At 34.0% G+C, this 17,767-nt stretch overlaps 1 protein-coding gene across 4 annotated transcripts; it reads right to left on the reverse strand.

The window, feature by feature from the left end:
* Positions 1 to 650: 650 nt before the first annotated feature.
* PHOT1 (phototropin 1) lies at positions 651 to 15,170 on the reverse strand. 4 transcript variants are annotated; one of them, XM_088885477.1, is made up of 25 exons: positions 14,845 to 15,170; positions 13,048 to 13,610; positions 12,798 to 12,975; positions 11,849 to 12,031; positions 9,789 to 9,880; positions 8,978 to 9,248; positions 8,640 to 8,892; positions 8,475 to 8,545; positions 8,023 to 8,129; positions 7,738 to 7,787; positions 7,512 to 7,616; positions 7,095 to 7,154; positions 6,920 to 7,009; positions 6,346 to 6,422; positions 5,750 to 5,834; positions 5,195 to 5,275; positions 4,807 to 4,910; positions 4,386 to 4,435; positions 4,040 to 4,146; positions 3,810 to 3,941; positions 2,935 to 2,986; positions 2,097 to 2,209; positions 1,672 to 1,812; positions 1,091 to 1,183; positions 651 to 989 (listed from the first exon to the last, which is right to left on the reverse strand). In XM_088885477.1, exons 2-24 carry the CDS (start codon positions 13,604 to 13,606, stop codon positions 1,094 to 1,096), a joined length of 3,051 nt encoding a protein of 1,016 aa, XP_088741603.1. In that variant the 5' UTR covers positions 13,607 to 13,610; positions 14,845 to 15,170; the 3' UTR covers positions 651 to 989; positions 1,091 to 1,093. The 4 variants fall into 4 exon arrangements, with proteins under 4 accessions (XP_088741603.1, XP_088741602.1, XP_088741604.1 ...); XM_088885476.1 differs by lacking the exon at positions 14,845 to 15,170 and having other exon boundaries at positions 13,048 to 13,834; XM_088885478.1 differs by lacking the exon at positions 14,845 to 15,170 and having other exon boundaries at positions 651 to 1,008; positions 13,048 to 13,834.
* Positions 15,171 to 17,767: the final 2,597 nt, after the last annotated feature.

Raw genomic sequence — 17,767 nt, forward strand, 5'->3', positions numbered from 1 at the left:
AGGGCATTAAAATATTGTCATGGAGATAAGGGACATATCATGCATAGAATCTACAATTAAAAGTCTTAATGAATTCTGCCTACCGTATGAAATAATCACGGATTTAATGACTTCTGCTCCTTACCTAATTCACAAAACAGATAATAATCATAGAAACTACAACCCACCGGATTCAAGATTCTGCAACCCGCTCCTTTCTTCTCCTATGATTTTCACATTTCTGAATTGCGGAAAGCATAAGCCACAAAGTATATGGCAAAAGCAAACCCAATGGTGGCCGAGACTGCAGTCTGCAGCACATCAATGATGGCAGCCGCAGGAGAACTACAAGACCCTCATCACCATTGCATGCACCTGACAGTTTTAGTTGTATACATAATTAATACTGCTGGATTGGGTTGGGTTGTCCAATCCGACCACTAATCGGGCACAACCCGCCATTCACACCGGGCCTGTAGCAATCAAATCGGCCTTCAATTATCATAGTAAACACTAGACTCGGGTGGATCAGATGCCCAATTCACCCAACATCGTTGAAGTAAAACGCCCCCTAAAAGATGTAAATATAACTTTTGATCTAGCAGAATTACGACAAATTTCAATGGATGTAAACGTAATTTACCAAAAAGTTAAAATAGTTGGAACAGAGATAAGAAGTGGGTGAATTAAAATACAAAACCGAATTGAAGGGAGTTTTGTACATTAAACAACCATAACATGTTGTACAGCTTTCTGTGTACAAATTACACAAATTCATAACTACAAACTACAGAATGCAAAAAGAATGGGATGCCTTAAGAACAACCAAACTATTTCACAACCTTCAAAATGTTCAAAAGAGCAAAGATGGACATTGTTTCAAACTAAAGGATGCAAAAAGAGTGAGGGGAGGCCACAACTTCCTCAGGAAGATCACCAGGATTATGCTCGAAATAAATCTCAACTACGAGCTGCCTCAGTCGGTAGATGTGTCGTAGTCTGTCATGGCCCTTTAAGAAGATGCAAAATCTTTCAGTTGGTGGAAGATGTTAGTAGAATTTTCCCAAGTAAAATAACAACAAAATAAAACATGAAAAGGATTATAAAATACCTTTCAGAAGACGTTCTTCTGCAGATCATCTAGTCCAGGATCGACATCATTTTCTTTCTCACTGAAAAGGGGAGCATCAAGTGCGGGCAGGTTCTGCAGAGTTTTAGAGATATTAGTTTATTTGTGAATATGAAGTACAATAGATGGATGATGGAGCATTGGTGGGCTTTTGTTTTCCAATGCATGTAGCCAACTGCGGAGCAAGAAACGGAACTTATTGAAAAGCAAACTAGGAAAGCAAGAAGAGCTTCTCAAGTAACTTTACATTTTATTTTGTTTAAATTCTATGATATATCATTCCCATATTAGCTGGAAAATAATTTGGTATTTAAGTAGTTTTTGAGGCCTCTGAATCATTTCATCAACACATACTAGTAATCAGCTTCCTTATGCTGCTTCTCTAGTAAGATAAACCTAATAACTAAATATATATCAGGAAAATCCATAATATGGTATTGTATTATATATCATCTCACGGACTGCAAACCGGACTCTTCTCAAGTATTTTAGATAATTGAATTTTCTCTATTGATAGAGACGCATAGCCAGAGAGATTCAATAACAGGAGTTTGTATCATTACCATGCAACGAACAAGAGCCCAATTGATTCCCCGGAAGAAAGGATGCTGCTTTACTTCATTCGCCCCTTCTCGCGATCCCAGTCTGCTTTTGGGATCTCTATGTAGCAAACGATAAATTAATTGCTTTGCTTGAAGACTGACCTGCAGCAGGGCAAAGATTGTCAAACATCTGCTGCATTACAATTATAAGCTAACAACAAACATCCTTTGTGAAGTATAAACACTGTAAAGGACATAACTAATATGCAGTCATTTCATAAGAAATATCTATTTGTAAGCAATGGCATATGTATTGCCTGTGCACAATTTTGCACTTAGAGAACAAAGATTTACGCATTCTGAGGCAAAAATTTGTTGTAGGCATCGTGTTTGTCTGTGCATGCGCTTTAAAAATTAAAGAATCCAGAATAGCTTTGGAAAAGCACCTCTTTACTTCTTGGAAACTTTAAATCCTTGTGAAGAATGTTTGCAAAGGTCTTCTGCCTCGTCTTTCCCCTGAATGGCGTGTATCCATAAAGCATTTCATATAAGAGAATTCCTACAAAGCAACAAGAACTCAATCAGTGATAAAGAAGACTAGGTTTGATAGTTGATATACAAGAGCAACGAAAAATAGTAGTTATTGCATGTCAGAATCCACTTGCAACTCAAAGAAAGCCAATGTTCCAAAGAGTTATCACAAGGTTCATATGCTTGAGGTATGGAAACTGTAAAGATAATCAACATTTAGTATTTCCTAGGAAAAAATCATTTGAAGATTGCAATTGTGTTAATCAGATCAAAGGGCTTTAGTTTCTTCATCAATGGGAACTTTGGCCCCTCAAGTGCATTTTCCGCATTTAATATCTAATGAAGCAGTCAATCGGAAGTCCCCAAATGAATATTTCATGGCCGTGTATTCTTGGTTTGCAAGTTGTTGGCATTTAAATAAACGTGGCCATTGTTCGACATATGCATTTGTTTGAAAAGATTAATGCAGCATAAAGTTTAGACGTATACTTGTATTATCAGTATGTCGAATAACCACGTGGGAAATATATTGACAATTATTTCTAGTAAAAGAACTTATATATTGCATGTATTAAATATTTATATGGATCTTAGCATTTCAAGACTTTGCATAGACTAAGACATGAAGGCCATAAATTCTGAGTGCTCGGAAAAATAATAAAAATGTAAACAAAGTACTGAAAAGTAGAGTTCAATTCAAGAAAACAATTTTAAAAAGCGCAAATGTCTAATCACAGAAAGAATACAAATTACCTAGAGCCCACCAGTCCACTGCACTAGTATGGCCTGCCCCTGTAATGATTTCCTGTTTTCATGAACAACCTAAACAGTCAGCAGCGCGAAAGTCCGTACTCGAGATGAATAGAACAGGGCAGGGGCAATAAACCTTTCCATTTTTCTCTTTTTATGAAAAACCATGAAAAACAATCTCGACATTTCTGTTACTTGCACTTTTAGAACATTTGGAAGCTGAGGGTAGGCATTCAATGCTTTTAATCTATGTTTGATTGAAACTAGCTTTGACTTGAACTAAGCATGTTAAATCAAAACCAAGTTTGCAAAAATTTCTGCTTTTGTGGTGGGATAAATTAGACAAAGTTGTAAGTTTGGCTGTGGTGAAAGTCGGGAATGCTTGAAAGCAAAAAAAAAAAAAAAAAGTGGAAAAAAGCTGAAATTGGAGTGCTGGTGGTAAAAACTTAATATGAACCATTTTACAAATAAGTTGCAAAAGTTGATGGGGAAAAAGCTTATTCTTCTTTTGGCTTAAATGAGTTTAATTTATGCAGCTCAAGAGCATAAAAAACCGCTCTTTTCAGCTTATTTTTAGTATGAAGCTGATAAGAACTTAAGCTATTGCAAGCACCCCTTAAGAAACATATTTTATGGAAGATGGCAAGAAATGGCAAGGAAACTAAAAGTAAGCCACAATTGGAAGGATAAGTACTCATAAAGAAAGTAATGTTCTAAGTTAAATATTAAAATTAACTTAACATGACTCCAGCAGTTCGGAAGAGCTACTATCTATATAAACGGCATGATGACAAACGACTAGAGCACCATAGGAAACAACCAAACAAAAGAAAGAAACAGAAATGGATGTTGTCTAATCTGTTGCAGAAAACACTGACCGGAGCTATGTATTCTTCAGTACCAACAAAAGAATTTGATGCTCGCATTGGTTCTGCCATAAAGATTGGAGCCTGCTGACATTTTTGACTTTTCTGATGCTTTTTCTTCTCATTTGCCTCTGGAATCAGAAGCTGCACAATGCATAATAATACTCAATGTGTTTTGCTAGATCATAAGCCATCTTCTTATAGTCTAGAAGGTAGATTCTAGTAAAGATATGAGAACACACCTGTGGCTTGCAAGATGTCAAGCACGATAAATCAAAGTCCGTTAAAGAGATATGCCCATTGTCCTGAATTAAAACATTTTCCGGCTTTAAATCCCTGTAGATAATACCTGCAACCAGAAAGGATTATTGCAGAGAATATACAGGAAAATACTAAAGAGGCCTCTCTCTTTCTCGTGTATCCGATCCAACTATATATACGCATATGAATATAGTTGGAATTTTCTCCACCATTGTACAGCTTCAATTTACAAAGCAGCAATGGAATTGAAATATTAAATGAGATAGAATTTTTGGGTCTTTTCTGGTGCGGTCTTGATTTTTTCAATTTATGTAAATAAAGCTCTACCTTGACAGTGAAGATACTCCAGTGCCACTATCACTTCTGTTGCAAAGAATCTACCAGAAACGATGGCCTTATATTAGTCCGATATCGGGGTGCATCACCAGAAACATAATAGCAATCAAGTTGTATTTGCACTAAAGCAAGTGGAACTTCTCATTTTTAACTGAGCCATCTACAGATCAATATTCAAATGTAAAAAGCATCGAAAAGATTGGATCAAAGGAATGTAATCAACTATCAATATCCATAGGTTGTGGCAGTGAAAACTTTAAGTGCAACAGCAAAAGAAGAATGAACACAAGTAACAACAGTTCTAGCATAAATATTCCACAACAGATTTTTTATGATGATCCAATATAAGTTGCCTTTAGGGAATACACCTTTTTCACATACTTCATACAAATTTTGGGTACTAAGTGCATACCTAACAGCATCTTCTTTCAGAACTTTTGTTGGCTGCTTTTCGAGAAGGAGAAAGAGCTCCCCACCGGGGCAGTAATCAGTTATCAAACAGATATGAGTTTTGGTCTGCAAAGCAATTCGAAGGATTAACAGCCCAAAATAGTTTCAGATAAAAGTGTGACCAAACAGTAACTAGAATTATCCATATAACTGGAATTCAGACTTAAATACTGGCAGAAATCATCTACAGACAAGAAACAAGATGGATATGCTTGGTACTTAAATGTGAACCAGTTTTCCTAGAGCCAAAGAAAATTTTACTTTCTTGATAACAATTTCTTTTCTAACCTAATCCAGAAATCAATATAGGGATGCATGCATGTGCAAAGATTTCTTCCTCGTAAGCCAACCTGAAATGAAGCATACAATGCAGGAAGAAAAGGATGGTCCAACATGTCTAGGATTTCTCTTTCTGCACAAGCTCTATGCACCTGCAGGATCCAAAGAAGAATATGAGCAGACCAAAATAGACAGGAAAGTAAACACCGGCATACGTGATGTTTAAAGGGCAAAAATCCTGGAAAATTTATGATGTTAAGATCCGAGACACAATAAACGTTCACCTTTTACAACAATTGTAACTAAATAATCAAGAATCAGTTCTTGATCTGCTTTCTTTATATGTTATGAGTGTGTGTGTGAGAGAGAGAGAGTGAGAGAGACAGCATAATTACGAGAATATAATCATACATCATTATACAACAAGGAGGTATAATGATGCAACAACTTCATGTGAGACCTTTAACTTGGCCATTATACATAAGCAACTAGGTCACAAACTAAGCACCGACGACACTAAGCCATCACAATTAAACATGATGCAACAGAAAGGTATAATAACTCATATAGTCATTGATCATCAAATACAACACCTTGTGAGAAAAATAATAAAGTTTTGCTTATACCTTGTTTCGATTGAGCATTATACCCTTGTCCATTGCTTTCATGGCAAAGTATTGCCCTGTTCCACATAGTTCTACTAGATGCACACTGCAAGGAGTTCAGTCAGTTTTATTGCTATCAACCAAGACAAAATTCCTCCCTAAGAAATGGAGGGACAATGTGCCCAGTGTACATGTTTTACGTGCAGTTGTCTACATCTATATATATTATTTGGGAATACAGGTAGCAGGACATCCAAAAGATGTCAACCATGTCTACTGTAGCATTTCTTCGTATTAACAACTACTTAAGTAAAACAAGCAGAAAAACTTAGAAGTTATCAAGTTTAAGTTAAGACCACACATTTTTTGACAACAGAAACTGGCAGATGGATATGTAAGAAGTCTAGTCAGCACATGAACTGATGTTGATCTTGTTTGAAATGACAAGTAAGAAGTCCAAAAGTAAACTAAATTGTCTCGCATGTAAAGAATATATGAAATAAAGAGTCAACATACTAGTCTGCAACTTGATACAATAACATCACGCTGTTCAGCTAATACAGACTTTTTGAAGATATAAAAACACGAGGGACTCATTATACAAGTAAAACACATACCTTCCAGTATCACCAGATCCTAGTGGTTTTATTGGCTTAAAATGTTTCAAGCCTATCTCTTCCCCACTATTTAGAATCTGAAAATGAGATAAATATATGTGCATGCATTAGATCAAGAAGGCAGTAGAACTAAATTAAAGAGCAGGTATAAGCTGCCATTTAAAATTGGAGTATGCCCTTTTAGACCTTCAGGCATGAAAATGATTTGCATCCATTACGAAATGCATGACACTGGTTGCCACATAATCTATAAAATGGCGACAAAACTACTTATTAATGGACCAAGCACAATTCAGAACCATATTAACAAGATTATCAGTTAAAGATATCTATTAACCAAGTGAATTCTACATGTTGCATGAAAATGAACCTTCCACAAGAATAATTATTTGAACCTTCTCTAAGATGAATTTCCATGTAAAAAGTAAGAGCTAACCTCTGTGTGTGTGTCTGTGGATTTCTTATAGATTTGTTTCCAAGATATAAACATTGCTATTTAAGTATGCATCCACCTCTTTTGAGCACATGAACGAGTTTGAGAAATCGTAGTTATCAGTTATACATGACAAGATACCTGTTGAATAGCTTTCCAGGAAGGGCTATCCTTCCTATGGGGCTTTGGATGAACAACTTTTGAGTGATTTTTCCACAGGTCCTCCGGTTTCTGCAGGTTGAGTTGAAATCATGACTTCCAATTTAAGTCCAAAAGAAAACATGCCAAAGAACTGATATAAATAATTGGAAATTACCGTATTGGCATCCGGAAGCTCTCTCACAGCTTCATCAACATTTTCAGCAGTTTGTTTCACCTGATAACAAACCAAAGCCAGTATTATTGTATCCAAACTTGAGTTGTTCCTTAAACATCCCCAAGTAACTATTCTACATATTAAACCTGTCTAATTCATGAAACGAAGGGAATGAGTAATGGATTTGAAGTTACGGATTTCAAATCCCTAGTAACAAAACCTTTGGGTTTGTTTGGATAATTCTAAAAATTCAAAAGGATTTCAAATCCTTTAAAATTGATGTTGAGCTATGTTTTGTTAAATATTGATGGACTTCAAATTCTTCACTGTTGAGTCATTTGAAATACTTTCCTCGATTCCAAATTTATCATATAGCTAAAAGAACTAATTCATGGAAACTGAGGGGGAAAAGATTACCAGTTTTGCACTTTCTGTTGCTGTGACCTCAGGGATACAGTTATGAACCGGTTCTACATATTCGCTTCCATCGAGTTGGACCCCAATAAAATACTGGACTTCTCCCTGCTCAAATAAACACAAATCAAATCAAGTAAATAGGGGCACGCCATAGTACACCTCCTATATTAAATCCATAAGCAGTAAAACAAATCATAAAAATCAGAAACATATCATGAATGCATACCTTCTGATCACGCATAGGCTGCAGATGAAACAAATTCCAGAACTTTTTGCCTGTGAATTAATCAAAGGGGGACAGACATTACGAAAAATCTTTGGCAAATTCGGCTTTTAAATACATAGGAAAAACTGCATATCATGTAGCTGATCAACAACTTAAAACTATGCTCATATATTTTCTTGCAAACGCAATCTATGCTAGCTAAATCTCCAAACAGAAAATTATAATAAACCATTTCCACTGTAAAGTAATATATCCAGTGAATTTATCAAAGTCCATGATCAATACCACTTTTAGTATAGTTGATGAGCTGGACGGTGACCTCGGTTTGGTTATCAATGGCTTCTCTTATTTTCCTGACTGTAGCAGGATCAGTTTCCGGGCCCTGAAGAAATCTGCAAAAACACACAACATGTTTTCATGTTCTAGATTAAAAAAACCAACACATATATGATATATTCCGATCTGGAAAATAATCATCTTTCCGTTGGTATACTTAGTATTATTCTGAGTTGAAATATGGATTTGGGATCTTAGAGATAATTGCCATGATATCATTACGGTGTTCAACCTTCCATTTTCCATGCAGCTAAACAGCAACAAAGAGGTTTTCTCATAATTATGAGGTCCACAAAATGCAACAAATGCAAACACAGAGCAAACAGAGATAACCTTGGCTTTATTAAGAAAAAAGAAACCCAAACTCATTCTCTCTATCAAATTCCAAAACCATGTTCTACCTGCAATTTCTCCCCAAGATTTCTTCTCGACTGTACTCTGTCAGCTCCAAGAAACTATCAGAAGCAAATATCTGGCAATCATATCAACAGAAATTGTCATCAGCAAAAGCAAAAGAAAAACACATCAACACACTCTAAACAAGTAAGACCACTGAATTTACTTACAATAGGATTATCAGGCAACCTTGGATCAGTAATGACAAAATTCTTCTCTATACGCTCAAGAGTGGTGGCCAAATCAATACCCTTTCTCATTTCCTTCTTCCTAACTTTATCATCCACACTGTCTGGCCTCACATCATCCTCACTCTCTGAAGAATACTCATTTTCCTTCTCGTCATCCCCATCATCGTCTTCCACTCCGAAATCCGGCTCCAGCTCCTGAGCAGAACTTCCCCGCCGCCCCTTCTTCAGAATCCTGCACATGACAAGAACAGAAAGACTTAAAACTTTTCCCAGATTTGCATGGAAGAAAAGCAGATGAATTTCGGTGAGAATCCTACGCCATGAAAGAGCGACGAGCGGGTTTTCTTGGAGGCTTCTCCGGGAGCTCGCTGATCTTTTGCATGGAGGTTCTAGTGCCTGCATGGGAATGACGGCGTGGAGGAGGCGGGTGGTCAGAGCTCCGCCTTGTTTGGGTGTCGAAGATTTCATGGTCGCCTGATTTTCTGAGAGGGGGGCGGTTGGTTGACTCGCTGAGCGCTCTTGCACGGGGTTTCTTCACTGCCTCCACTAGCTCTGTCACTGAGCTTGACGCCATCTCCTTCTGTCGGGCTAAAAAACCAAAAAATTGAAGAAAAATTAAAAAATAAAAATAATAACAATTCATGAAATTTTAATTATTTCGTTTTGCTCCAACCTAAATTAATAACATGATAAATTCAATGTATGTATTTAGTCCGAATTCCGAAAAACCTTTCCTATTTAGTTCCTTTTTCATAATTTTCATCTTATGATGGCAAATTTTGTCTATCATATTTATCTAGAAAGACACATTAGTTGTCACGTGGCAAAGAGTAAATATAATTTGATAACAGCCGCAGGGTAATTTCAGTAATTTCACATATAATAATTTGTATTTATCAAAAAAAAATTATAATAAGAATAAAAATATATATAGAGACTTTAAATGAGAAATAAAATTAAAAATTTATGTAAATTTTTGTTGTTGGGGTCAATATTTCTCATTCAAATTCTAATGAAATAGAATCAGGTGTAAATAGAGAATTTGATAAAACGCAGTAAATATAATTTAAATTTTTTTAAAATAAATATATAATTTTATATTTAAAAAAAAAAATAAACGTGGATTACCATCGTAACGGATCAAAGACTCGGGTAGGCCATTGGGCCGGGTCATTTTCTCCTTGGTTCCTTCTGTATGCTTGCTTACTTCAACTTGCATTCTGCACCAAAAATGTTGCAATTAAATATTATTCATATATAGAAAAATGAGAAAAAAAAAAACATCCCTCTCATTTAATTCGGAAAACCAATCCTAAAAAAATTATATGTCAATAACTTACCTTTTATAATGCTAACTTTATTTAATCAAATAATGGATCAAGAATATTCAAAATGCAATACTTATCATCAGTAAACTATATATATATATATATATATATATATGCAATCACCAACATTTTATTAGCTCCGCAACATATAAGATGTTCCGAAAAAAATTTAGAGGGTGTTTGGGATAACCGTATAAGCTTTTCAAAAAATCTTACGGTAACTATAAAAACCAATGAGCCATTTAATTTTAAGCTTATTAATATAAAATTATTATTATTAAATTTTATATATTTTATAGTCTTATTTTATCTAAACACTTCAAAAACTTATTTAAAATCTGATATTTTATAAGTTTTTAAAAAACATACGAATAAGTGCATTGTTTTTAATTTAGGTCATTTAGTGTTTTCGTTCTTTAACTTTTTAGAACAACATTTGGTCCTACATCTTTTCAATTTTTGTAATTTCAGCCCCCTTATTTTGTCGGAGTTCACATCCACCAGCAAGAAGGGTGAATTTCGGTAAAAACAAAAGAATTAAAATCACAAAAATTAAAAAAATACATAATCAAAATGCTATCCTACAAAAATAAAGGACAAGAATACTAGCAAAAATAAATAATAAGAACAATAGCCTCAATTTTAAAAGATCACTTGAGATGCACATGCATTTTACTAAGAAAAAGGAGTGAACTTCGACAAAAATAAAAAAGATGCAGGATAAAAGTGCTACCTCAGAAAATCAGAAATCAAATAACGTCAAATAATCTAAGTTACAAGATCAAAAACACATCTAACTAAAAAGTATCTATAAAATGCAAAAAATTATAAAAAAAAATTAACACATTTAGGCAAACTCCATCTGAATTGTAGACCATATATTTATAACTACCCATTAGTTACTTCAAATTAACTTTTAATTTTGATCAAATATATTAAAATCAAGATTTATACATTTTGATTATTTGGGGGGTGTTGTTCATGGGATAAAATGATCCACGTTTGTAGTAGTTTAAAGGGAGAAGAGAAGGGACCCCAAAAGGAAGAATAATTGGAGGATAAGAATAGGGTAGGGTGCATTTTCCAGCTCTATTAATCTGATATGACTTATGCATGTTCCCACGACCCCAATTGTTGCATTGCATGGACCACCCTTCATAATTATAAATCATTTTTTTTTTCATTCCTAAATATTATTATATTTTTCTAATAAATATTTCATTCTCAATTTGAATGTTTTAGTATCTTTTTTTATTTAGTAGAGTGTCTTCATATTCTTTTTAAAAAAATAAATTTCAAATTAATTTTGAATATCTACTGATTATCACGATTATTATCATGTTTGGATCTAACTTCAGAAATAATATTTACGAGCAATCAATAATAAGGAGAATGATTTGATTATATTTTTCTCTTATATATACATATGTATATCTTAAATGATTTGACTAAAAAGAAAAAGAAATATTTATAGCATTTTATAAGCTCAAAAAAGTTCAAACGATTCCATCAATCAAACTCACCTATACAACTCGACACTCAAACCTAATTTTTCTACTTTTTAAAGTGATTAATTAATGTCTATAAAAAAAAATATATGTAAAGTTAATTGTATTTTATCCTATAAAAAAAGGAAAAAAATGGCTCTGGGGCCCCTGAATTTTTGAAAAAGAATCTCATTACCTTTTTCTAAAAGTGCAAGGGGTTGCATTGGCCTTCTTTTCTTTCTTATGGGGTGTTTTTATGATTAATATTTTTTAACGGGTAAAATGCAATTAACCCCAAAATGTATATGAATAGCAACCTCTCCATTAAGAAATGGAAAAATAAAAAGGAAAAAGGGGGAAATGACAGTTATACCCAATATATTTGAGGACTTTTCCAGTTTCGTCCTTGATGGGTGCAATAGTGAGAAGATTCCAAAAAGGGGTTCCATCCTTCTTGTAGTTGAGCAATCTCCCGCAATAGTGCGTCCCCTTTTCCAGTGCTTCCCTTATTTTTGCCACGTCCTCGGGATCCGTATCCTTGCCCTGTAAAAACCGGCTGCACCAACCCCAAAATCTCATAAATGCCCTTCTCCAATCATAAATTAATTATCCCCGTCCAAATACACTCTATTTATATATTTAATTAAAATATTTTTATAATAGTTTTTTAAATAAATGAAAAAGGAAAAAGATAAGATGAATAATTTATAGAAAATTTGTATGAATAGAAAATTCTTGATCGAACCAATTAGCCCCATTTGTCACTGCGATTGAGCAGTGCAAATATATTTTTCGCATACATTACAATTTCTATGTTGTTTGATTCTCTTTTTAAGTAATTATTTTGTAGATTAAATGCATCCTTATTGTATTGTGATAAAATCTACAATTTATAGCTTAATTATTGTCCAATCCCAGTTATTCTTTACCCAATTGCACATTAGGTCCATAATATAATTTTTAATTTCTACATTAACCTTAAAAATGATTTTAGTTTTGATTTAACTACATCAAACGATTGTGAAATTGAGAATCCAAATAATATAATTATTTTTTCATAAAATTAATTATTTTATAATCAATTATGCAATTTTTAGACCAAATTCGAGCTGATTAGTTATAGAGATGATTATCTTGTCCAAAAAATAAATAAATATATTGGAGGGTATTTCAGCTAAATAAAATATTAGGACAACCAAATTTAATTACACTATAAGGAGTTGATTAAGTATTTAAAGACGAGAGTCAAAGTGTTAATTATATTATCCAATGAAGATATATATATATATAGATAGATAGATAGATAGATGTAATATTCTTACCAATTCCGGCCAATGACCTCCTTTGAAGTGTAGCCAGTCATGTTGAAAAATCCAGCACTTGCATACATGATTGGATAATCAGATTTTGTTGCATCTGATACCACAAACGTTTGCTGGAATGTTGACAGTGCATCCTTCAGATCCTCTGATACTCTTGGAAACCCTCTCTCTTTCCCTGCTATTTTTATTAACATTAATTAATTATTGCATGGGCTAATTAATTAATTTAATATTAATATTAATCCGTCACCTGTTCCGTCGTCAGACAGGTCGCCGGAGCTCCGGACGGAGTTGCCGGAATCCCTCCTGGAATTCCCCGCTTTGTTGGGCTCATCGCCGGAAGTCCTCACTTTCACCCCCTGTGGTTTACCCGTCTCTTCATCAGTCTTCAGGACCAGGCCCCACTCAGCAGCCCTCTGCGCCGCGGCGCCTACTTCTCCTTGCTTCGGGGACTTTGCCGGCGACTTCTGGCCTTCACGGTCCCTGAATATCTCTGCTATAGTCTTGGAGGCCACCGGCGGCGGTTCTGGTGGCGCCGCCGCCGCAGCAGTTGGGTCCTTGAGGGCCATCCATGAGGTGATACCCTCAGCATTCGTTCTCCCGGATTTGGAGGAGAGTCTCCGTTCTGGTTCGGGTTCCGGGTCGGGACTGGCAGCCCAGCTCTGCCAGGACGGCTGTGATGATCGGAAGACAGGGTGGGATGGCCTGGATGCAGAAGATGGATTGAAGACCTCGAGCGATCCCCGTGGGTCCCTCGGTAGAGGTGGTATGAGGGGCTTATTGTGCGGGTTTGGATCATTCATTTCCATATATCTGGAGGATGAATTCAACTGTGCAAGCTGAGTGAAGATACATACATATGTGTGTGTGTGTATATATATAATCTAGATGAACAGCGCAGTGTTAATTGATTGACCAGAGTTGTATTTCATGCATGATTGTTTTTACGTATTTCTTGAGATTTTTTTTCCTTCGAGGGAAGGACTTAGCAATGTTGAAACTGATGTTTTTGTCACTGCTGCACATGTGACTGTAACATAAACAAGGAAATTTATGTTTATAGGAAGCTTGAGGCAAAAGCTGAGGGACAGATGTGGGAAATTGATTTTTTTCTGACTGTCTATTTGTGATCTTCACTGGGCCGAACTCTTCACCACCTCACATTTTCAGGGGCAGTTTGGTCAAGATAATTCTATTGGATACTTATTGGGATCCATACCCGAATATCTCAATCTGATGTGGGAAGCATTCGGATCATACAGTTGAAATCATGTCAATGATTCACATATAATTATACAATTCAAATATATGAATAGATACTCTTCAAGTTCATCTTTTTCACACTTATATCACTTTCCTTAACAATCTATGGCTAAATGATATTTTTGACTATAAACATTGTGGAACTGCAATCAGGGCCTTCCCAATATTGCTTTTACGTTCTTGTGTCTTGCAAGCTTGTTGAAAGTCATTCACAAATCTTTGGACCTACTTGTGGGTTATTTAGACCCTAAAGACCAAATTTATTATTTGAATTAGTAATGCAACTCATATTCCCTTTCATATACTTTACAACTAGCTAAATGTGTATATTAAGTTCATATTACATATGTTTATGAAAAAATATTATACATGTAATTTATAGTATGTATATATATAGTAAAATGAAATATAAGATGTAATTAATACCGAGTGGGATAGGATTCAATTCGGTAATTAAATGTCGAAAATGACAATATATCTAAAAGGCAAATGTGGGTAGTTCATGAATTAAAGTTCTTGGTTATCAATGACAATGACTAATTGATAATATAGCAAACCTGGCTCCATACAGCTTGGTTTTAATTTAACACAAAATATAGTTTGTACATACATAGAAATTGCAAGTAGTCCACATCCAAGAAACTGAGTAGTGGCATTGATGATATGAAAGTCCCCCAGAGTCACAGACAGCCTTTCTAAATCAAACATATTTCAACACAAAATGCACACATGACAAACAACGACCATCATCAATTTACTCAGTACTGGGATGATTCGATCTTACCACAATTCAGTAATCAAAGATTTGCCTGAACTTGATCAAAGTACTCTCTTGCAGACCTGCAAGAACATATGTACGTGGCTGAAAACCCTTTTCAAATTTCAGGAAGAGAGAGAGAGAGAGAGAGAGGTGGAGTTTCAGGCTGGAAAATCAGAGAGGCAGAAGTAGGGTTTTAAATGGTGAAAAGGGGTGTGAAGGGAGAATAATTGTTGGAAACAAATTGGCATCCCATGCCTGTCCACCTACAATTCACATGCACCAAACACTGATCCCTATGCCTTTAAAATTCCAAAACCCCATCAATGTTTTGATCATGACCAACACACACAAAGTTTTTCTGTACGTTTTACCGCTGTTGGATCTGCCTTTTGGGTTCAGATAAACATTTACAGAGTGGAATATTGGGATGGCAACAAAAAATAAAGCATGCACAAGTACAAGAGAAAATGGGGGGGAGATGGGGTGGACTGATCATTTGTATTTGCAGTTTGCCCTACTTAATCTATATCATTGATCTTGATTTTGGGATGGATCGCTGGGGACACAGCAACATGCATGTTATAAGTAGTGTATATCATGAGATCTTTCCAAAATACTTTTTATGGTTAGAGATAATGTTGGGTCGAGTGCATATGTTGCCTAAAGTTCAACAACCCAAATTAAAGCTGAAGAGAACAAAAGTACAAAACAACCGCTTTTGTGAATATAAATTTGGGGTGCTAAAATATGACATTTTTGTCGCAATTAATTACTATGATTAAAAGTAATAATAAATATTAATTAATTATGACTGTGTAACGATTATTAATGATTTTTTTTGCAAGTGAAGCCAAATATTAGCAGTGGACACCAAAAATCATGACAATTAATATTTTGATCATAGTTAAAATCACGACAGATGTTAATTAATTGTTATCAAAATTTAAGGTTTTAATTGATTTTATTTTACCGTTGTAGAAAGTATTGATTTATCGTAATATTTTAGTGTTGTCATTTATAATATAGAAAAAGAATCTATTTTTTTTTGCAGTGGGTATATGTTAAGTGGGTGCATCACTATGCAAGAAACATTTAGAAGTAATTATATATTTGATTATATATAATGACAATTTTAATTCTATCAGACTAAAAATATAATTTTACCTAATTACAACACTAAAATTGAAAATTTTCCTTCTGTTATCCCCTTCTTTCGGGTTAATTATTTTAATATTTATAAAAAAAATTATATAAATATAATTTACATAAATTATATAACAAAAATATATTGAGTCGCAGATGTGATCCGCGACTCGACTCAAAAATTATTTTTTAAAAAAAAAATGGCCTTTATCATGGATAACATCCACGACTTAGTACCGTTTGTGATATCCACGACTTGACGTCAAATCATGGTTGACATCCACGACTTCAACTCGTGGATGTCAGCCACAATACTATTTTTTATTTTTATTATTTTTTTGTTTAATTTTATTTTTTATAACTTAATTATATTCAATTAATTTTTTAACAACATATTAAAATTCAAAAAATCATACCTTATGTTTGTTTTCGGTTTTGGGCCATCTCAGAGATGGCCCAAAACAGAAGCAATGTTTGCCCTTGCTTGTTTTGCCATGTTTTTGTCTTGTTTCTAAGTATTTTGTCTTGTTTCTAAGTATTTGATTTTTAAATACAAATATATTTTATTTTAACCACTTAATATTTTATACGTAATATTTTCTACATCATTGAAATAATTAAAAATTTTAAAAAATATAAAATAATATAATTATTCTACGCGGTTAATTCATATATTACATTATTTGAATAATGTATTTAAATTTATCACCTCGAATAGAACAACTAACAAAAAATATTGTTAATCCATTATTAGAGTGCATTTAATTATTTTTAAAAGTGTATTTACATAAATTATTTTTTTTCATTTCCATACATATATAATTAGGAAATAATATTTATTTTAATCCACTCACAACTAAATAAATTATATATATTTTTATACATATATATATAAATATATATAAAAGAGACATGATTTGACAATGAACAGTATTTTTTGTCTCCCCACTACCCAACATCAAACATAACATACTTATTTTATATTATATCCAAAAACAAATCCAAACATACACACTATCTCTAACTTATTTTTATTTATCTTTGTTTTTCTCTCTCTATCTCCATAAAATACCCAAAAACAAGTTAAAAACAAAACCAAACATAATGATAATGTTAGAATCGTAATAATTTAAAAAATACAATGAACTATACAAATATAATAGTGTATATTTTTTTATACAATTCTAAAAAGTACAATTAAAAAAGTCAATTATTATTGAGAACCCCGTACCGCACATTTGATTGTGTAGAAGAATCTGTTTGTTGGGTTTGTTGCTTTTCATGTGTTTGCGGTCAATCCATCTCATTGTGAATACGTGATGTTTGGTTTCGACTACGGCGTGTAGAGATACGAATAGTAGTGTTGTGGACCAACTCAAATTTCGGGACATCTCTATAATCTTCAGAATGCACGGTTCAAATGACTTAGAATACGTATTTTTGTAAACCATTAAATCATAATAATCATTTAACATCGATGCAACATTAATTATGTATGCAGCGCATACTTTTTTAGCGTGACTACAAGGAATACCAAATTGAGTCCACTTGCCACATGAACATTCTCGGCTCGCAATTTGACAATATGGATATTGAGTCCATGTTCATTCTGATGTTTTGTAAAACCAAGGCGAACTGTTGAAAGTGATGGTATATGGTGACCGTATGCTCAACAATATTTTGTTGCCAACGTGTGAATATCTTGTATGCAAAATCCGTCCACAGTTGGTTGTTGGTCAACATTACACTACTCTTCGCAAACCTCTCATGAAAATAATGGCCAGTATGACGAAGCGTCATCTTA

This window comes from Sesamum indicum, linkage group LG9 (assembly GCF_026168435.1).
Source record: "Sesamum indicum cultivar Baizhima isolate 11 linkage group LG9, ASM2616843v1, whole genome shotgun sequence".
Lineage (NCBI taxonomy): Eukaryota > Viridiplantae > Streptophyta > Magnoliopsida > Lamiales > Pedaliaceae > Sesamum > Sesamum indicum.